Consider the following 15,537-nt stretch of genomic DNA (forward strand, 5'->3'; position numbering starts at 1 on the left):
CCATGTCTGACTTCAAGCCCACTACTCCATCAGATCACAACTGCCCTTGGGACAGCCCTGAGGATCCCAGATCCAGGCAGATCCACCTCCCTAGCAAAGCTAAGGAGCTGCATCTTCCTGTCTGTAGCCTGTCAGGAACCCTGTGGAGATTAACAAGAGGGACTTCAAACACCAGTGCATAGCGCTGGCCTTTCCTCCCACCTGCCCCATCCATGCACAGCTGCTCAAAATAAGAAATGAAAGGCTGAGGCAGGAGGACAAACCCAGCTGGGCTGCACCGAGACTGGCAAAGAAACGCAGCGACATGAAGCCAAGCTGCCTAGCAGAGGAGGCAGGAAGGCGTTTCCAGCGAGGAGGAGGAACTGACCAGACAGAGGGCATGGAGCTGCAATACCAAACCGAGAGAGCCCATGCGAATGAGGGAGAACTCTCCAGATGCAGCTCTCCTCTGTGCAGCGCTGAAAGCCTGGACAGGGCACTGCCATTCCTGTGGGGGCGATTCTGCATTGGCACTAACTGGCTGGGATTCCAGGGGTCGCCCTCGCCCCTGAACGAGGAGCACTAGACACAACGACACCCTGGAGCTGCACGTTCTGGCACCTCTCAGCGAGAGCCTGAGTGCAGGCGACACACAAACCTTAATCCCTGGCCACAGCTAGACATCAATAACTCTCGGTCTCATCACAGCACGCTCACATTGCGGCTTTCTCTGCCTCTGTGTATCAGGCCATAGAATTCCCTGCAGTTCTGCTCCAGCCGCTTTCCTTTGCTAGTTCATGCTCTCCGGCTGCACACAAGCTAATCTCATGCCCATTAGTACCGTCTGCTCACGGTTGGGCAGCACTCTGGCTGGGGAGCCATGCTCAAGGGAACGCTGAGCCAAACATGCATTGGAGAGCAAGGACAGACAGTAGGCAGCTCAAGAAGAGCCGCTGCTCTGAATCAGCCCCAGCCCTGTACGCAGAGCAGCTGGACAGGGTTTGCTAACAGGGTTTGCAAGTGTGAGATTAGTTCCGAGCTGCTCACATGACATGTAAGCAAAGTCTGCTCTTGGCCTGCAAGGACAAGGGCCATGGAAAGGGATCTGCACAGGAGGGAGCCAGGCAGGGCAGGAGGGTTACTGCACAACACAAGGGTGGGTGGCTAGCTGGCTCCCCAGAGGGGCTGGCCTGGGCCAGCGGTGCAGGGAATGGCACTGGGGGTGAGCATGGAACCAAGGCCCCAGCATGGTGCTGGGGTGCTGTGCTGCGAGAGGCACAGTCTCGAGCGCTCATGGTCAGCAGAGGTGCCCGGCGCTGAGTCAGGCCGACAATCCTGCTGTCTGAGCTGAACGTCAGTCAGGGTAATTCCATCCTGCTGATCTGGACCCCCCCACACATACACATATATTCAGTGACTCCCCTTGCTCCTGCCCTGAACTATGTGTACTGGCGTTACTGTCATAGCCCAGAGCATGACAGGGAGAGCGGGCCCTGCAGGAGGGAGAAGCAAGTCAGCTCTCAATGCTCCTCTCTGGCCTGCCCCGCAGCCGCCTCCCCTAGACAGCCCTCGGGGTCCTGCAGCCAGCCCCAGCTCCCTGGCTGAAGGCAGGGGCTCAGGATACAACCCAGACGATGCATGCTAGAGAGAGGTTATTCTGGGAGGCTGCAGGACCAGCAGTGCCTTCCCAGCCCCACGAGGCAGGGCATGGCGCTGCTGCTGACTGGGGCGTGCATGCTGCTGTGAGGCAGACGCATTGGGGGAGAGGCAAGGGCAGCACTGGACATTCTGGAAATGAGGAGGGAGGGGGGACTCTATGCCCAGAGTGACCCCAGACCCGGGCTGCTGCCAGGAGCCAGCTCCCTGCCATGGCACATGCATGCTATCCGTCACCCCCCACATGCACTAGTTGCCCGGTGCATGCATGGACCCTCCCTCTGCAGCTCAGTCACACACGCCTCAGGCTGGACCAGAGCCAAGGGTGCCCCAGGGAAAGCCGGCTGACATTTCTAGGCTCAGGAGGGGCTGGTTTCCTCCCTCTCAGGCACCCCATTCATATGTTGGGAAAGTGTCACAGTCCCTTCCACCAGCAAACAAACGCACCCCCTGAGGGACGTCTTCTGCAGCTCCTGGGCCTCCCACCCAGGCCCCACTCACCAACCGTCACAGGAGGGCGGAACAGTATTTATTAGTCCATGTCTATGGAGAGCGTCCACATGGGCAGTCAAAGCCGCTGCTGTCGAATCAGAGAGCTGGAGGCACACGGGTCAGCCCCTGCTGCTACGGCCTCCCTGAACCGTGGCGAAGTAAATCCCAGCAGGGCTAGTGTCTAGTAGGGATGGAACGGAGATCTCACAAGCAACTTAGCTGAGGCCCTAGGCCATTGAGGCTCACAGAGAGGAGACAGGCACTGCCCAGAGCTTGCAAACCGGGGGAAAAGTTACAAATATTTTGATGGCAAAGCAGCTTTCGTTTAAATGAGGAGAGCAGAGAGGCCAGTGGATTCCCAAGGTGCAAGGAGACAGGAAGCCTTCTGGAGGCAGAGCGCCTGTAGCCACTAACCACTAACAGCTGGGCTGGCTTCCTGGTACACCAGGGACACATAAAATACCCCCTACCCCCACACAGCAGGGTGCATACATGCTCACTCCCCCATGCACCCCAGCCCTCTCACCTCACGCAGTTTGTCCATCTCGTTCTGCAGCACCTGCTTGGCCAGCTCTGTCTCGATCAGCCTCTGGCGCAGGTCTTCATTCTCCTCCTCCAGCTTGATCCTCTTCTTCTCCACCACCTCCAGCTCGTTGTGGAGCCGCACAGAGACGTCCTTGGCCACCTGCAAACAGGGCAGGGCCACGTTCAGGCTGAGGCTCATAAGAAAGAGCGGGTGCAGCGTCTCTAATGCCCGTATGAAAGCAGTGCTCAGAGGGGCAGGCAGGAGTGGGGCCCATCATGTGGGGTGCTCTACAAGCACACAAGGACCCAGACACTGCCACAAAGGGCAGCCCAGGCTAGAGGGCTCTAACATTTCCTTGTGGCTTGCAATAGCTTTTCCATCCATGTAGACTGGGGATTTTAAAAACAACATGCAAACAGTAGCCACAGTTTATATAGGGCCTAAAATTTGTGATGAGCAGTAGTAACTAGCCAGCAAGCAGCAGTTCTCAGAGCTGGGCTGCTATGCCCTCCCCTAAGCAGGTGGGAAGCCTGCCCGCTGAGCCCTCTCTGAGCTAGGGGGTTTGCTGCTCTCACTGAGACCCTTCGTTCTCTCCTGTATGGACACAGACTCTGACCCAGCCTCCCGAGAGGACAAACCGTCTTTGCAGGGTGCTGTCTCCAGCAGCTCATTAGCAGCCCTGCTGTACTGGTGGCCTGGCAGTGCTGGCGCAGCCCCAGGAAATGGGAGCTAGTCCAGGATTGCTATTCGAACTGTTTCAAACCCCAGCTCCACTGAGAACGGAGGAGGAAACAACTGACACCAGCAAGAGACATTTATTGTCACTCGTGCACAGCAGGGAGTGCAAATTACAGGGGCCCGAAGTGTAGCAGCCGACGTCCCCGGTGCCCGCTGGATCCCCCGTGTGGCATGGAGCAGGAGCCAGCACGGATCGTTCAGTGGAAACACTGGTCCAACCAAGTGGAGAGCTCAGACACGGGGAAGAGCACGTCACAGCCAGAGTAAAAATGGCCATGGGGGAGCCTGCAACTGCTGACATAGCCAGGGGGCAACTGGCACAGCTCCACTGTACTGGCCACAGCTCCTGGAGGAAGAAGAGTCACTAAAGTGTCAGTGGGTGACTCAGAAAGACACTGACAGCTACAGAGATCTCTGCAAACAGGTCACATTCCTGCAATGGGTTTGCCTCGCCAGAGTGCTTGGGCTGCCAGACGGCCCGAGGCAAAGGCACACCCGAGCCCCAGGCGAGGAGGAAGGCCAGCTGAATGGATTTAAATCAACTGATCATGGGTTTTAAACACAACTATATCTGTCACACCAGATGGGCTCAGTCTCCTTTGCCGGGTTCCTGCTAGTCCCCCAGGGCTAGGTCTCTGTATCTATGACAGGTTTCAGAGTAACAGCCGTGTGTGTGCGTGCGCGTGTGTGCGCGCGCATCCGATGAAGTGAGCTGTAGCTCACGAAACCTTATGCTCAAATAAATTGGTTAGTCTCTGAGGTGCCACAAGTCCTCCTTTTCTTTTTGTATCTATGACCTTTTTTCTATAAACGAAGCACCGAATGGGGTCACAGCCTAATCACCCACCGCTCACAAACCCACGCCTGCCAATCCCAGTGATGGGTTTTGTCTCCTGGAGTACCACCCGGGCCCTGGGAAGGGACACTGCGACCGGGTAGCACCAGGATGTGCCCTCCCCAGCAGTTAGGAGGAGGTTAGCTCTGGGCCAGGATAACACTGCAGTCCCTGTGCAATCTGCCAGAGATCAGTACACTTAATCCCGGGTGGGGGCAGCTGGCACAGGCACACGTTGCCATCGCACTAAGCCGATGAGGGGGAAACCATGCCCACCACGTGGGGAGCGCCTCCCAGATTCCAGCAGATCGGAGAGAGAGACAGACAAGGCTCTGATGGCAACACACATGCTAATAACCCACATGAGCTTCACACGCTTGTCTCTCTGCTGGAGGGCGTAGGGTGGCTGAGAGCACCAGAGAAGGGGATTTATACCTGGGGGTCCTTCCTGTGCCGGACAGCCAAGCCCTTTTCTCCAGGGTACCCATGGCAGTGGGGGACATCAGAGAACCGCTGCGCATTCCTATACCACCATTTCGATTTGCTTCTGGCTCTTCCTTGGGCCAGCTGCTCCCCAAGCCAGGAGCCCTCCTCCAGATGATTCCATCTCACCTCCACTCTGAGTCAGGCCTGCACTGCCCCAAAGGCTGGTAAAGCCTTTTCCCTGGATCCCAGGATGTCACGGAGTCCCCGGGCAATGCTCTGGAACTGCTCCCTATGAAGCCAGTCAGGACTCTGGGGGAGCCTCCTCTCTGTGAGCAGACTGTCTCCAGGGCAAAAAGCTCACACAGCTTCCACCTTCCTGGGTCTGACCTCGGAGCATTCAGCATCCTCTGCCCCTCCGTACACTTCCCACAGCGAGTCCGCCCAGGCGGGGTCCTGGGGAAGCCAGAGGGTCCTGCACCCCAACTTCACAGTCAGACATGACTCTTAGCCCGCCGGGAACACAGAAGGTTTATTAGATGACAGGAACACAGTCTAAAACAGAGCTTGTAGGTACAGAGAACAGGACCCCTCAGGTGGGTCCATTTTGGGGGGCAGTGAGCCAGAAAACCACGTCTGCACTTCACTCCACGTCCCCTGCCAGCCTCAATTGACTCACTCTCCACCCCCCTGGTCCTCTGGGCTTTGTCCCTTTCCCCGGGACAGGAGGTCACCTGATTCCTTTGTTCTCCAACCCCTTTAGCTATCACTTGCAGGGAGGAAGGGCCCAGGCCATCAGTTGCCAGGAGACAGAGTGTCCGGCCATTTATGTACACTGGCCCTTTGCTCTGCAACAATTACACCCCCTTATCCCACCACCTAGAGGCTTAAGAAATGCATAGGGGAAACTGAGGCATCCCTACAGTATTCAGAGGAAACATTAAGAACAGTCCCACTTCGTCACACGGGGCACCACCCTCAGCCAGTGGCTGTGTCAGAAATGGGGGTGGCTTCCAGCTGCAGTGCAGAGAGGGAGCAAATGGGCGGGCGGCATCTCCATGCCAGGCCAGGCCAGCATGGGAACCTGCAACAGCTGCAAAGGCTGGGGGAGGTACGGGATGTCCCAAGGCAGCCCTGACTGACAGGTTGGACGGGGGGGGGGGGGGAGTGTGTGTGTGTATGTGAAGACACACAACTGCCCAGTGCACAGCTGAGGGGCCAGGAGAAGGAGATGCCCCTTGTTTAACCTTCCGCAGTTATTTGTGCAACACCCCAGCGTAGACTGGTCTCTGGGAACCGGCAAGCGAGCTGTGAGGGCACTGCTGCATGGCAGACAGCGCCCAAGGAATGCAGGCATGGCTGTGGGCCTCCATGGGGAAGGCAGCTTTGATGAGCAAAGTGCTTAATTCCTGTGCGTGGGAACACGGCCAAGAGGCAGCTGCTGGGAGTCGAGGGCGGGAGGTGTAGGGACAATACAGACTGACACACACATTGGAGCAATTGCTCCCAGCTCCTGCTCCCAGGACAGAGCCAGCCCATGAAGCCAGGCACCCTGTCTCGCCATTCACCTCCCTGTTGCGAGACTCATGGCAAGGGAACAAGAAGATGCAGCCAAAGCCTGAGACACTGATCCCCACTCTTGGACCCTGACCTCCAAAGCGAAGCCAAGCCTTCCACCCTCAGAACACAAGTGTCAGCATCCAGACTTATCTCCAAGGCAGAGCAAGCAGGCAGTGTCGGCTAGGGTGTGCAGAACCTGGGGGAGACAGGACCCCCGCTCACGGCCCTGAGATACAGCAAGCTGATTTGACAGGCCTGAAAACCCAGGCCTTGGCCAGCTGCAGAACCGGGCCTCAGCCCTGCTGCTCTGGGGGCTGCAGTCTGACAACACCCACAGTAACACTAGACAGCACCACTAGTCACACTGCCTGCGGGTACCTGCCACCCAGTCCCCTGGGGCAGCTTCCGGAAGCCATGGCTTCTGGGAGATTTTGAAAGCACTTCCAGGAGTCCAGGGAATTGTGGGACAAGAGATCAAATTCCCCTAATCCCTGTGGCCTTGGTCACGTTTCCTAACCCTAGTCTCAAGACAGAGGCCAGGGTGTGTCATGCAGATCCACAGGGGCTCGGGCGCTCTCCAGGGCACTCAACCCAGCACCCAATCGACTGCACAGGGGATGTGGGAAGACGACTGCCACTGGCTGCAGCGACACTGTCTGGCAGCACTGCTCAAGGGAGCTGGGAGCATGAAGCCAGGGTTGCTGTGCGTCAGAGGAGCAGTGCAGGGGGCCCAGGAGAGGAACAGCACGGGGGCAGCAGGAACATAAACCCATACATTTGGGTACATTGATTGCAGGGAGCAGAGTTCTGTTCTATCGGCTCTCACAGGGTTTGTCCCCAGCAGGTGTGGGCAGCAAGAGACTCGCTTTTAAATACACACTCAGACTTTGCCTCATAATTACAGGCCAGTTAGCGCCGGATGCTGGGGAGGAGCCGCCATCACTCACTTATGGCATGTTTCTTTTCCAGGATCAGCCACTTTCTGATGCCTGGGGCACTTGGCAACCCAACCCCTCCTTTGTATAAGGGCCCTTGTTTGGCTCAAACTCAGACTTTGCTCAGCTTCCTAACGCGAGGATGGAAAAGCGCTTCATGCCACAGGATGGCCAAGTGCTAATCTAAGCCGCGCAGCTGCGGTGCCTGCTCTTGGGGGAGCCAGCAGGGGGAGGGGAAGGTGCCGCCTGGGCTCTGGCTGTGCAAGAGAGATTACAGAGCCAGGGCATGGAGACTTCCTCCTCCATGTGCACAGCAGGGCAGGGAGGGGAAGCCAGGCCCTGCCCAGCTTCTGCAGCGACCTTCCTCTTCTGCCCCTCAGTGACTCTGCAGTGTGAACGCTAGGAGCCAACTGGGAGAGACACAACTGGCTCCCCCCAGGCCCCCCTGCCTTAGTCCTACATCTACTGATTGGCCCCGGGAGGGAGCAAGGCCAGGCCAGGCCCTCTGCCTGCGGAGCGAACAGCATTGGAATGGGCCCAGAGAAGAAAAAGGGAGGGGCGACGGTGTCCAGCTAGCTGCTAGGAGCAGGATCCCTACTGTCACCGTCAGCACTGAAGACCACACGCTGGCAAAGGCAGGCCAGGGCCTTGCCCACTAACCCTGCCAAGCTGCACTGAGCAGCACAAAGACAGCAGGGGGACCACAGCATCTCTGACTCCAGAGAGGGGAGTGATACAGCCCTTTGGGGATCAGCAGATGCTGCAGAAAGGAAGGGTTCAGGGCCAAGCTGGGGGGAGGGGCCTGGTTCCAGCTCCAACTCTTCGCAGGGTTGCTATTTGGAGGCCTGGGTTCTCTGGGCGACTTGGTTTGCAGGGGATCTGAAGCTGGGAACAGGGGCGCAGACTGTCGGGTGAGAGTCAGTAAAGACTGTTAACAATCCGGTGCTTCCTGCACCTCAGCAGCTGCCTGCTCCCCTCGTTATCTGCAACCCAGTGGCTGTAGAGACCCCCGTGCTCCTGCTGTAGAACCTAAGGGTATAGCTACACTCCAGCGCCTCCAGCTGCATCGCTATGGCATTGATATGTTGCCTATATCAAAGGGCTTTTTCCATCGCTGTAGTTAATGCACTCCCACCCCCTGAGAGGAGGTAGCTAGGTCGGCAAGAATCCATCTGTTGACCTAGCTGCCTCTACACCGGGCGACCTAGCTACATAGCACAGGGTGCAGAATTTCCCCCCATCCCTGAGCGATATAGCCAGGCCAATGTAATATTTACCTTTAGATCAGGCCTTAGGGTTTAAAAGTTTCTATGTGTGATGGTTGTAAAGGTCACCTTCCAATGGCGAACAGCGTTTGGCTAATCCATGGTCACCTTCCCAGTGGTCCTGAAACTCTTTAAGAGCTGTGAACTGCTCCATTCAGCTCAATGGAAGTTAACAGTGAACCCTAAGGATGGCAGCTGAAGTGTCAACACTTCTCTGTTTCACTGCTGACCACTTCAGCAGGAACATCTGGTAAATGTGCCTGTCTGTTGGTCTTGGATGCAGTGATAGTTACTGAGGAGTGGAGAGCAACCAGCTGAGGGGTGCTAGGAATTAAAACTCCACAAAATTCAGATCACTTCTGCTCTACCCAGCTCTGTAAACGAGTCTTCAGCGACGCCAGCTACAATCAACAAGGGCTCAGCTCTGCCAGCGTGGCTGAGACATGTGGTGGGAGCCAGGACCCCCCAGCTTTGGCTCCACAAGGGCTTCACCTGGGGCTGGGGAAAAGGGGGAGCCTCTTGTCAGGAAGGCTGAGGCCTCTGTCCTAGCCAGGCTCCAGGTCACTGAGCATAGCCAGCCCCACCACAATGGGGTGAGCTGCATCTCAGAGTGACACTCCCCTGGGAGACCTGCAGGCTACAGCTCTGCAGCAGGAACAATTCCCACACACTCAGCGAGGGTCAGGAAAAGCTGCAGCTTCATGGCCTGCCCAGCTGTACCAAGCCAGCCCTCTCTCCTCCCTCTCTCTCCCATCCTCTCTCCACCCCCTCCATCCTGTTGTCCTTTCTCCCTCGCCCCAGCTCCTTTCCCTGACCTCTTCCCCACTTCTGTCCCTTGCCCCCTTGCGGCTTGTGCTATTCCCAGTGTCACTATGGCCCCATCCAACTCCTATCCCTTCAGCTAGGGAAGCTCTAGCAGAGGTCCTGAGGCTGGGACCATGCCACAGAGAGCACAAGATGACACAGCCATCCATCCGGCAGCGTGGGTGCTGCCGTGCCGAGCCCGCACCATCCCCGGGCAGCAGTGGAGACACGCAGACCCCTTTCCCAGCTGCCTGGGACAGTCATTAGCTAGCCCTGACCCTCAGGCAGATCCTGGGTACAGCTCGCCCTTCCAGGTCCCTTCAGCTGCTCCCCTCCGGGATTTGAAGCAGCACTGGTGGGAGAGCAAATCCCTGCCCGGGAGGCCAGGAGCCCCGGACCCACACATCAGGCTGGGGCGGCACAAGCAAAGGGGCATTCGAGGGGAACAACAGAGGGAAGCGTGGCTCCTGCTGCAGCTGTGCCCTCCCGTGCCCCTCCTTTCCACGGAGAAAGAAGCTGCCAAGGGAGAGGGGAGCCCAGAAATCTCTACCCAAGGCTCCACCGTGCAGAGGAGGGAAGGGGGACGCAGGGTTACGGGGTCACAATATTGGTCCCCTTCTGATAAGGGGGAGGGGCAGGACCTTACAGACTACCTGCAATGTGAGATGACCCCAGCGGCCCCTGGGACTGGCCAGTTCAACCCCTCACAGCCAGCCAGCATGGAGGGGGCACAGCCAACCCCCCCCCCCCGCCCATCCACTGCCCCTCCCCTCACATTGCTTGAGCCAGAGAGAAGCCCACCGCTCCAAAGGGCCCACTCTTCTGCACAGCCCCAGGGAAAGCAGGACAGCAGCTTCCACAGACCAGCAACTGCCACAGGGCCTTCCTGTCACCCCGGCAGTGGGGGGGGCGGGGGGGAGAAGGTGGGGGACCTCCACACCCAGCTGCCTTCAGAGCCACAGCAGCAGGGTCCCCTCCCCCAGCCACCCAAAGAGCAGCAGCGGGCCCTCACCTGGGGCAGCCTGCCCTAGTGTACACCTCTGGCTGCACGTGGTACCACCCGCCCCAGAGCCAGACCCCACACATGGGCCTATGGTGCCTGGTGGCTGACGCAGCCCAGGGCATTCAGCCGCACTGGCACCGTTATGGTCACTATGGTTATGCCTATGCTGCGGTCAGGAGGTGTGACGTAGCACGGGCAGGCACCCGAGCTACCGTGGATCCAGCTCACTCCAAGCACACCGGGGCACCACGCCGTGTGCTGGGATCACGCCGCCTGGCGCAGGGTCCGCACACCCGAGTCAAAAGGGGCCAGGGAGGAGCCAGAACCCTTCCCAGACTCCCGGGAACGCTCCTGGCTGCAGGAAACAGAGCTCTGACCCCAGGGCCTGGTGACGACTGGGGGGGCCGAGATTACAGCACCTGAGCCACTCCTCCAGCCCTGGGCCATCCATGGCTGGCCTAGGCTCCTAGTACTGTCACCCACCCTCCCCACACTGGTTTGTCTCACCCAATTGTTGGGTCTTGCCCCTATTAACTGGGATTGGAAATGCCTGGAGCAGGGGCTGTCTCTCCCTGTGTGTCTGGGCAGCGCCTAGCACAGCAGGGCCTGGGCCTGGCTGGAGCCCGTGGGTGCATCTGCAGTACAAAGGCACTGCCACAATAAACGTGGTTAATAAGAAATAATAACCATTCAGACAGGACCACACATCAGTCCTGTGCAGCTCCGGGGTCCTGCACACACCACCAGCCCACTGGGCAGCGGGACCCCCGAGATCTCTCTGGCAAGGTCCCCATCCCTGCAGCATCTGAGCTCCCACGACTAACAGCTTTCTGTGCCCGGAGAGCAGAAGCCAGAGCAGATGTGGCTTGGGCCCGTCTTACCTTGACATCCTGCTCCAGGCTGTGGATGAGCTCGCCGTCCACCTGCCCAGTCTGTGCCACGCGCAGGCTGCGGCGCTCTGCTTTGCGCAGCCGGTACTGCAGGATGCGACAGGTCTTGCTGGCTTGGTCCAGTTGCTGCCGGAGCTCTTGCAGCTGGTAGACATCCTCCTCCATGTAGACGTCTCTCATCTCCAGCATCTCTGCACGCAGCTCCTCAATCTCATCCTGAGAGAGAGGGGGACATGGGCATCAGGGGGGCCCACTCTTGACAGGAAAAGCCCCCACCACAGATCACCCACCCAGTCCTTCTCACTTGCTGCCCTGAGCTGCCCCCCGAGAACACCAGGCCTCAGCCTACAGGGCAGACGTCCCATAGAAAGAAGCTCCTTTCCCCCCAGGACTGTCCATGCCATGCACCAGGTTCACCAGCCACAAGGAGGGGGGCAGCGCCCAGAGCCATCATCAGAAATCGCCAGGCCCAGGGTTCCCTGGGGGCCTCTGGGGAGCAGCAATGACTGTTTCACTCCCTACCTGCAAACACACCCCACAACTACCAAGACTCTCCCTCTCCATGAACCTCTCGCTTCCTTTGTACCAAGCCCACAGAGGATTTGAGGGGTGCCACAGCCCCTCAATGAGATGAAGCAGTTCTGGGGGTGCTTATGCTCCCCCTGCAGGCTGCATTAACTAGGGGTGCCCCACGCAGAGCGTCACCACCCCAGAGACACTACACGTGAGCACTTCGTGGTGAGGCACAGACAGTGCTCTGGCCGCTGTTGGCAGGACCGTGCATTCTGCAAATCCGGAGCTCCAGAGCATGCTCTGGGATTTGCTCCTTGTCGCTGAATCTCAGTGTTCCCTTCCAAGCCATAACACTGTCTAGCCGGCATGGTCGTGAGGAGCAGCTTGGAAACAGGAACAGAGTTTGCCACAACTCCAGCTAGCACCAGACCACAAACACTGGTGCCATTGTGATCCCATGGCGGGTACAGTGTCCTCACAGTCCCCAGGGGCAGCCTGCAGCTCCAGGAAGAAGGAGCTATGGCCCCACCTGCCTCTCCGGGCCCATGAATGAATTTATTCATAGATCCACAGCTTCCCAGGCCAGAAGGGCCCACTGTGATATCCAACACAGGCCAGAGACCAGCTCCACAATCATTCCTAGGGCAGATCTGTTAGAGAAACTGCCCATCTTGACGGCAAAATGGCCATGGATGGAGAACCCATCAGAACCCTCAGTAAATTGTTCCAATGGTGAATTACCCCCACTGTTCAAAATGTATGCCCTATTCCCAGTCTGAATGTGTCTACAGATTCATAAGCAAGCAAGTCATTGCTGACAGCAAGCCCCCCCATGAGCAAAGCAGCCTCGGGCAGAGCTTACCTACCCCATTGTCTGGGGTGCACAGGATAATGACGTGATTTACCACATGCAGAGGAAGAGCCAGGATTAGACCTCATGATCACCTGGCTCCTAACAGCAAAGGCAACCCACTAGCCCACATTGCCTCTTGACCCCTTGGCCCCATACTGCGATCGAACCCATACCCTTTCTATTATCAGCACCAGGCTTTAACCAGCTAAGCTAATGGGCTTGGGTCACCCAACTGGCACTGGAAGAGGCAAAGGCTTGGGTCACCTTGGGTGGCACTGGAAGAGGCAAAGGCTTTGCTGTTGGGATCGGATCATAACACTGCCACAGAGAGAGAGCTCTGTGCCAGCCAGACCCAGGAGGGGAGCAAAGCCCTTCCCCTGAAGCCACTAGGGTGGTGGCTGCTGACCCCCGGGGGACTTGGGCCAAACCGTACAGGCCCTCGGGATGGCTTAAAGACAAGTTAGGGGAGCTGCTGAAAGGGTGACACCTGCAGCCCAGGTAATTCTGCAAGGCTGCCTAGGAGCCTGGAGGGGTTTGCAGAGACCACGGAGCCTATTGCAAGCCACACCCGCAGTCTTCACTGGCCACCACCAGTGAGAATAGGACTTGCCCTTTGCTAGCTCTGCCCACCCACACTCTTTCTTCCAAACCCCTTGGCAAGCAATCAAAGGTGAGGAACGCAGGCAGGCCCCTCCCCCATTTGCTTTCCCTAGACTGGATACAGGGCTGGAGGATTCAAGGTTTTAAGGCGGCTTTGTGTTTCCTGCTCGTTTTTTGCATCTGAAATCCAGGCTGCATCTCCTCTGCGCCAGCAGAGCCTAGAGAACTGGCAGGGCCATACCAAGGGAAACCTTCAACCCACCAGTGACAGGGGAGTGGGTTTGATCACATGGCTGGGAATGCTCTTTCTGTTTGTGTTTGAGTCAAACTCTTGGGAAACAGGAGAGAAAGAATCTCTCCTTGTTAAAGATTCATTTCCCTGGTGGCCCCTTTCGAATAGGGCTGAGATAGCTCCCAACTCACAGGAGTTCTCCAAAGAGTCCCGCAGCTCCCCTTTCCGTCAGCTTTCTGAGGTAAAGAAACCAAGCCCACAACAAACAAAACAGCAAACCTCCCAGCCCTTCTGGACCCCCCCATGAAGACACAAACCCTCCTCCCAGGTCACCACTGAGCCTCAGGATCCCCCTTTAAGGTAGAGCAATATTATCCCATTTTAGAGATGGGGAAACCGGGGTACGGAGTCATTCCATGACTTGTCTAAGGCCAGAGTCAGAGCTAGAATAAAACCCAGGTCTTCTCCCACCTACTGCTGTGCGTTTACCACTCACCCATCCACACGAAAGATGAAGACCCGTTTGCTTCGTTTCATGCTCATCCCTTGCAGCGGCCACATGGACTCGTGTAACACGCAGCCCCAGCCCTGCCCCAGCACGCTGGCTCCGTTCTCTCCTAGCACGGGCAGCTCCACACAGGCCAAGGGATGGAAGAGAATCGCAGCTACGTGAGTCCAGTCAGCCGCTTGACCACCCCACGCTGTGACTCCCATCACCGAGCTGCCTCCCTACGCTGACAGGGCTAATTAGACCTGGGTGATTATGACCCACCGTGTCCCACATACCATGTGCAATGCGGAGATAAAAGAGGGCACGGGTTCCTATGCAGGAGGGAAAGATCCACACAGGAGCATTACCAAGGCCCTGGGCTCGGCCTCCCTTGCTGGCAAAATCAGTGTTGTCCCATTTACACAGATCCCTCCCCAAAGGAACGTTAAATTGCCCAGCCCCGCAATAGAGCCAGTCTGGCTCCTGCCCCCAGTGGCGTAGCTGGGGGGGAGCGGGGCAGCGGCCGCTCCCCCACTGAGCACAAGTGGCGCCATGTCAATGTCTTGGCGCCTTTTAAATTTTCCCCTCTGGAGGGAACAGGGGGAGCGATCCAAAACAAAGGCGCCACCCGCTGTGGCGCTTTTACTCACCCGGCGGCGGGACCCTCAGTGCCGCCGGAGACACCCAGCGCGAGTGAGGGCCCGCCGCCGGGGTGCCGCCGGGTGAGTAACAGCGCCGCAGCGGGTGGTGCCTTTGTTTTGGATCGCTCCCCCTGTTCCCTCCACCTGGCTACGCAGCTGCCTGCCCCATGCCAGCAGGTCAGGGCGCATGTGCTTCCCGAAGGGGTAGGCGAGGATCGCAGCCTGAGCCCCCAGGAGGCTGCTGTCGCCGCAGGGAGCAGAAGAGACGATCTCACATGTTGGGAGCAAGCGCACCCCCCAGGGACAGCTCCAGCCTCCCGCTCTGGGGCTCAGCCTGGGTGACCTGCCCTGAAGTGCTCCCACCACCCAGGGATCCATGCCCTGGGCTCAGAATCTCACCATCGCTTTGCACAGCTCATTAGGTGCCAAGGGCGAAAGGACAATGCCAGTTCTCTGCCACGGTCCACGATGCACTAGACAATGTCTGGCCATGTGCAAACTCCTGCTCCTCTCCCTACCATCCCCGGCTGACCTGCACACAGCGCAGGAGTGCAGCAGGCACCAGGCCTACCCAGCCCAAGCTGAGGGGCCAGGAGGCTAATTCTGTGTGATTCATTCCCTAAGCACATCCCCATCTAGGCCCCAGCAGTACTGGATGGGCCACTCCTTCAGCTGTGCTCCCGCGGAGGACAGAAGCCCTTCTACGCCATGCCGTGAGAAGAGCCCAGGAGAGAACACCTCCTACGTGGGGGTGGGGCTTGGTCCCCACGCTGTCTATCAAGGGGGCTGTCAGCCCCAAAGCAGCGGCAAGAACTGCTTAAGGTTCGGCAAGCTGTGGGGCATCTCCTGCCAGTTCCAGCGCTGAGCGTACGTGTCGCTGTGCCCGGGCTGTGGAAGGGGCAGGCAGGCAGCCTGGGCTAGCGACAAGGACAGCACAGCCCTGTGCCATCAGCCTGGGAGATCTCAGACGTCCTCCCGGTACACGTGCTCCCAGTCCCTGGAGTCTGCCCCAAACAGACTCACTGAGAACACAGGGCTCGCTAAGGCAGCCTGCAGCCTGCTTACCACAGGCTTCAGTTCAGTGCTCAGGCCCTCGCCAGCT

General features: G+C 58.2%; 1 protein-coding gene across 3 annotated transcripts in view; it reads right to left on the reverse strand.

The window, feature by feature from the left end:
* Window positions 1–15,537, reverse strand: part of MTCL2 (microtubule crosslinking factor 2) — an 82,232-nt gene that overhangs the window by 50,110 nt on the left and 16,585 nt on the right. For all 3 annotated transcript variants that reach the window (XM_074970347.1, XM_074970346.1, XM_074970348.1), the window contains exons 2-3: window positions 11,098–11,322; window positions 2,654–2,812 (exon numbers count right to left, since the gene is read on the reverse strand). In XM_074970347.1, coding sequence (XP_074826448.1) covers window positions 2,654–2,812; window positions 11,098–11,322 — 384 coding nt within the window. The remainder of the gene's footprint in view (window positions 1–2,653; window positions 2,813–11,097; window positions 11,323–15,537) is intronic.

The sequence above is a fragment of the Natator depressus genome, chromosome 13 (genome assembly GCF_965152275.1).
Source record: "Natator depressus isolate rNatDep1 chromosome 13, rNatDep2.hap1, whole genome shotgun sequence".
Taxonomy (NCBI): Eukaryota; Metazoa; Chordata; order Testudines; family Cheloniidae; genus Natator; species Natator depressus.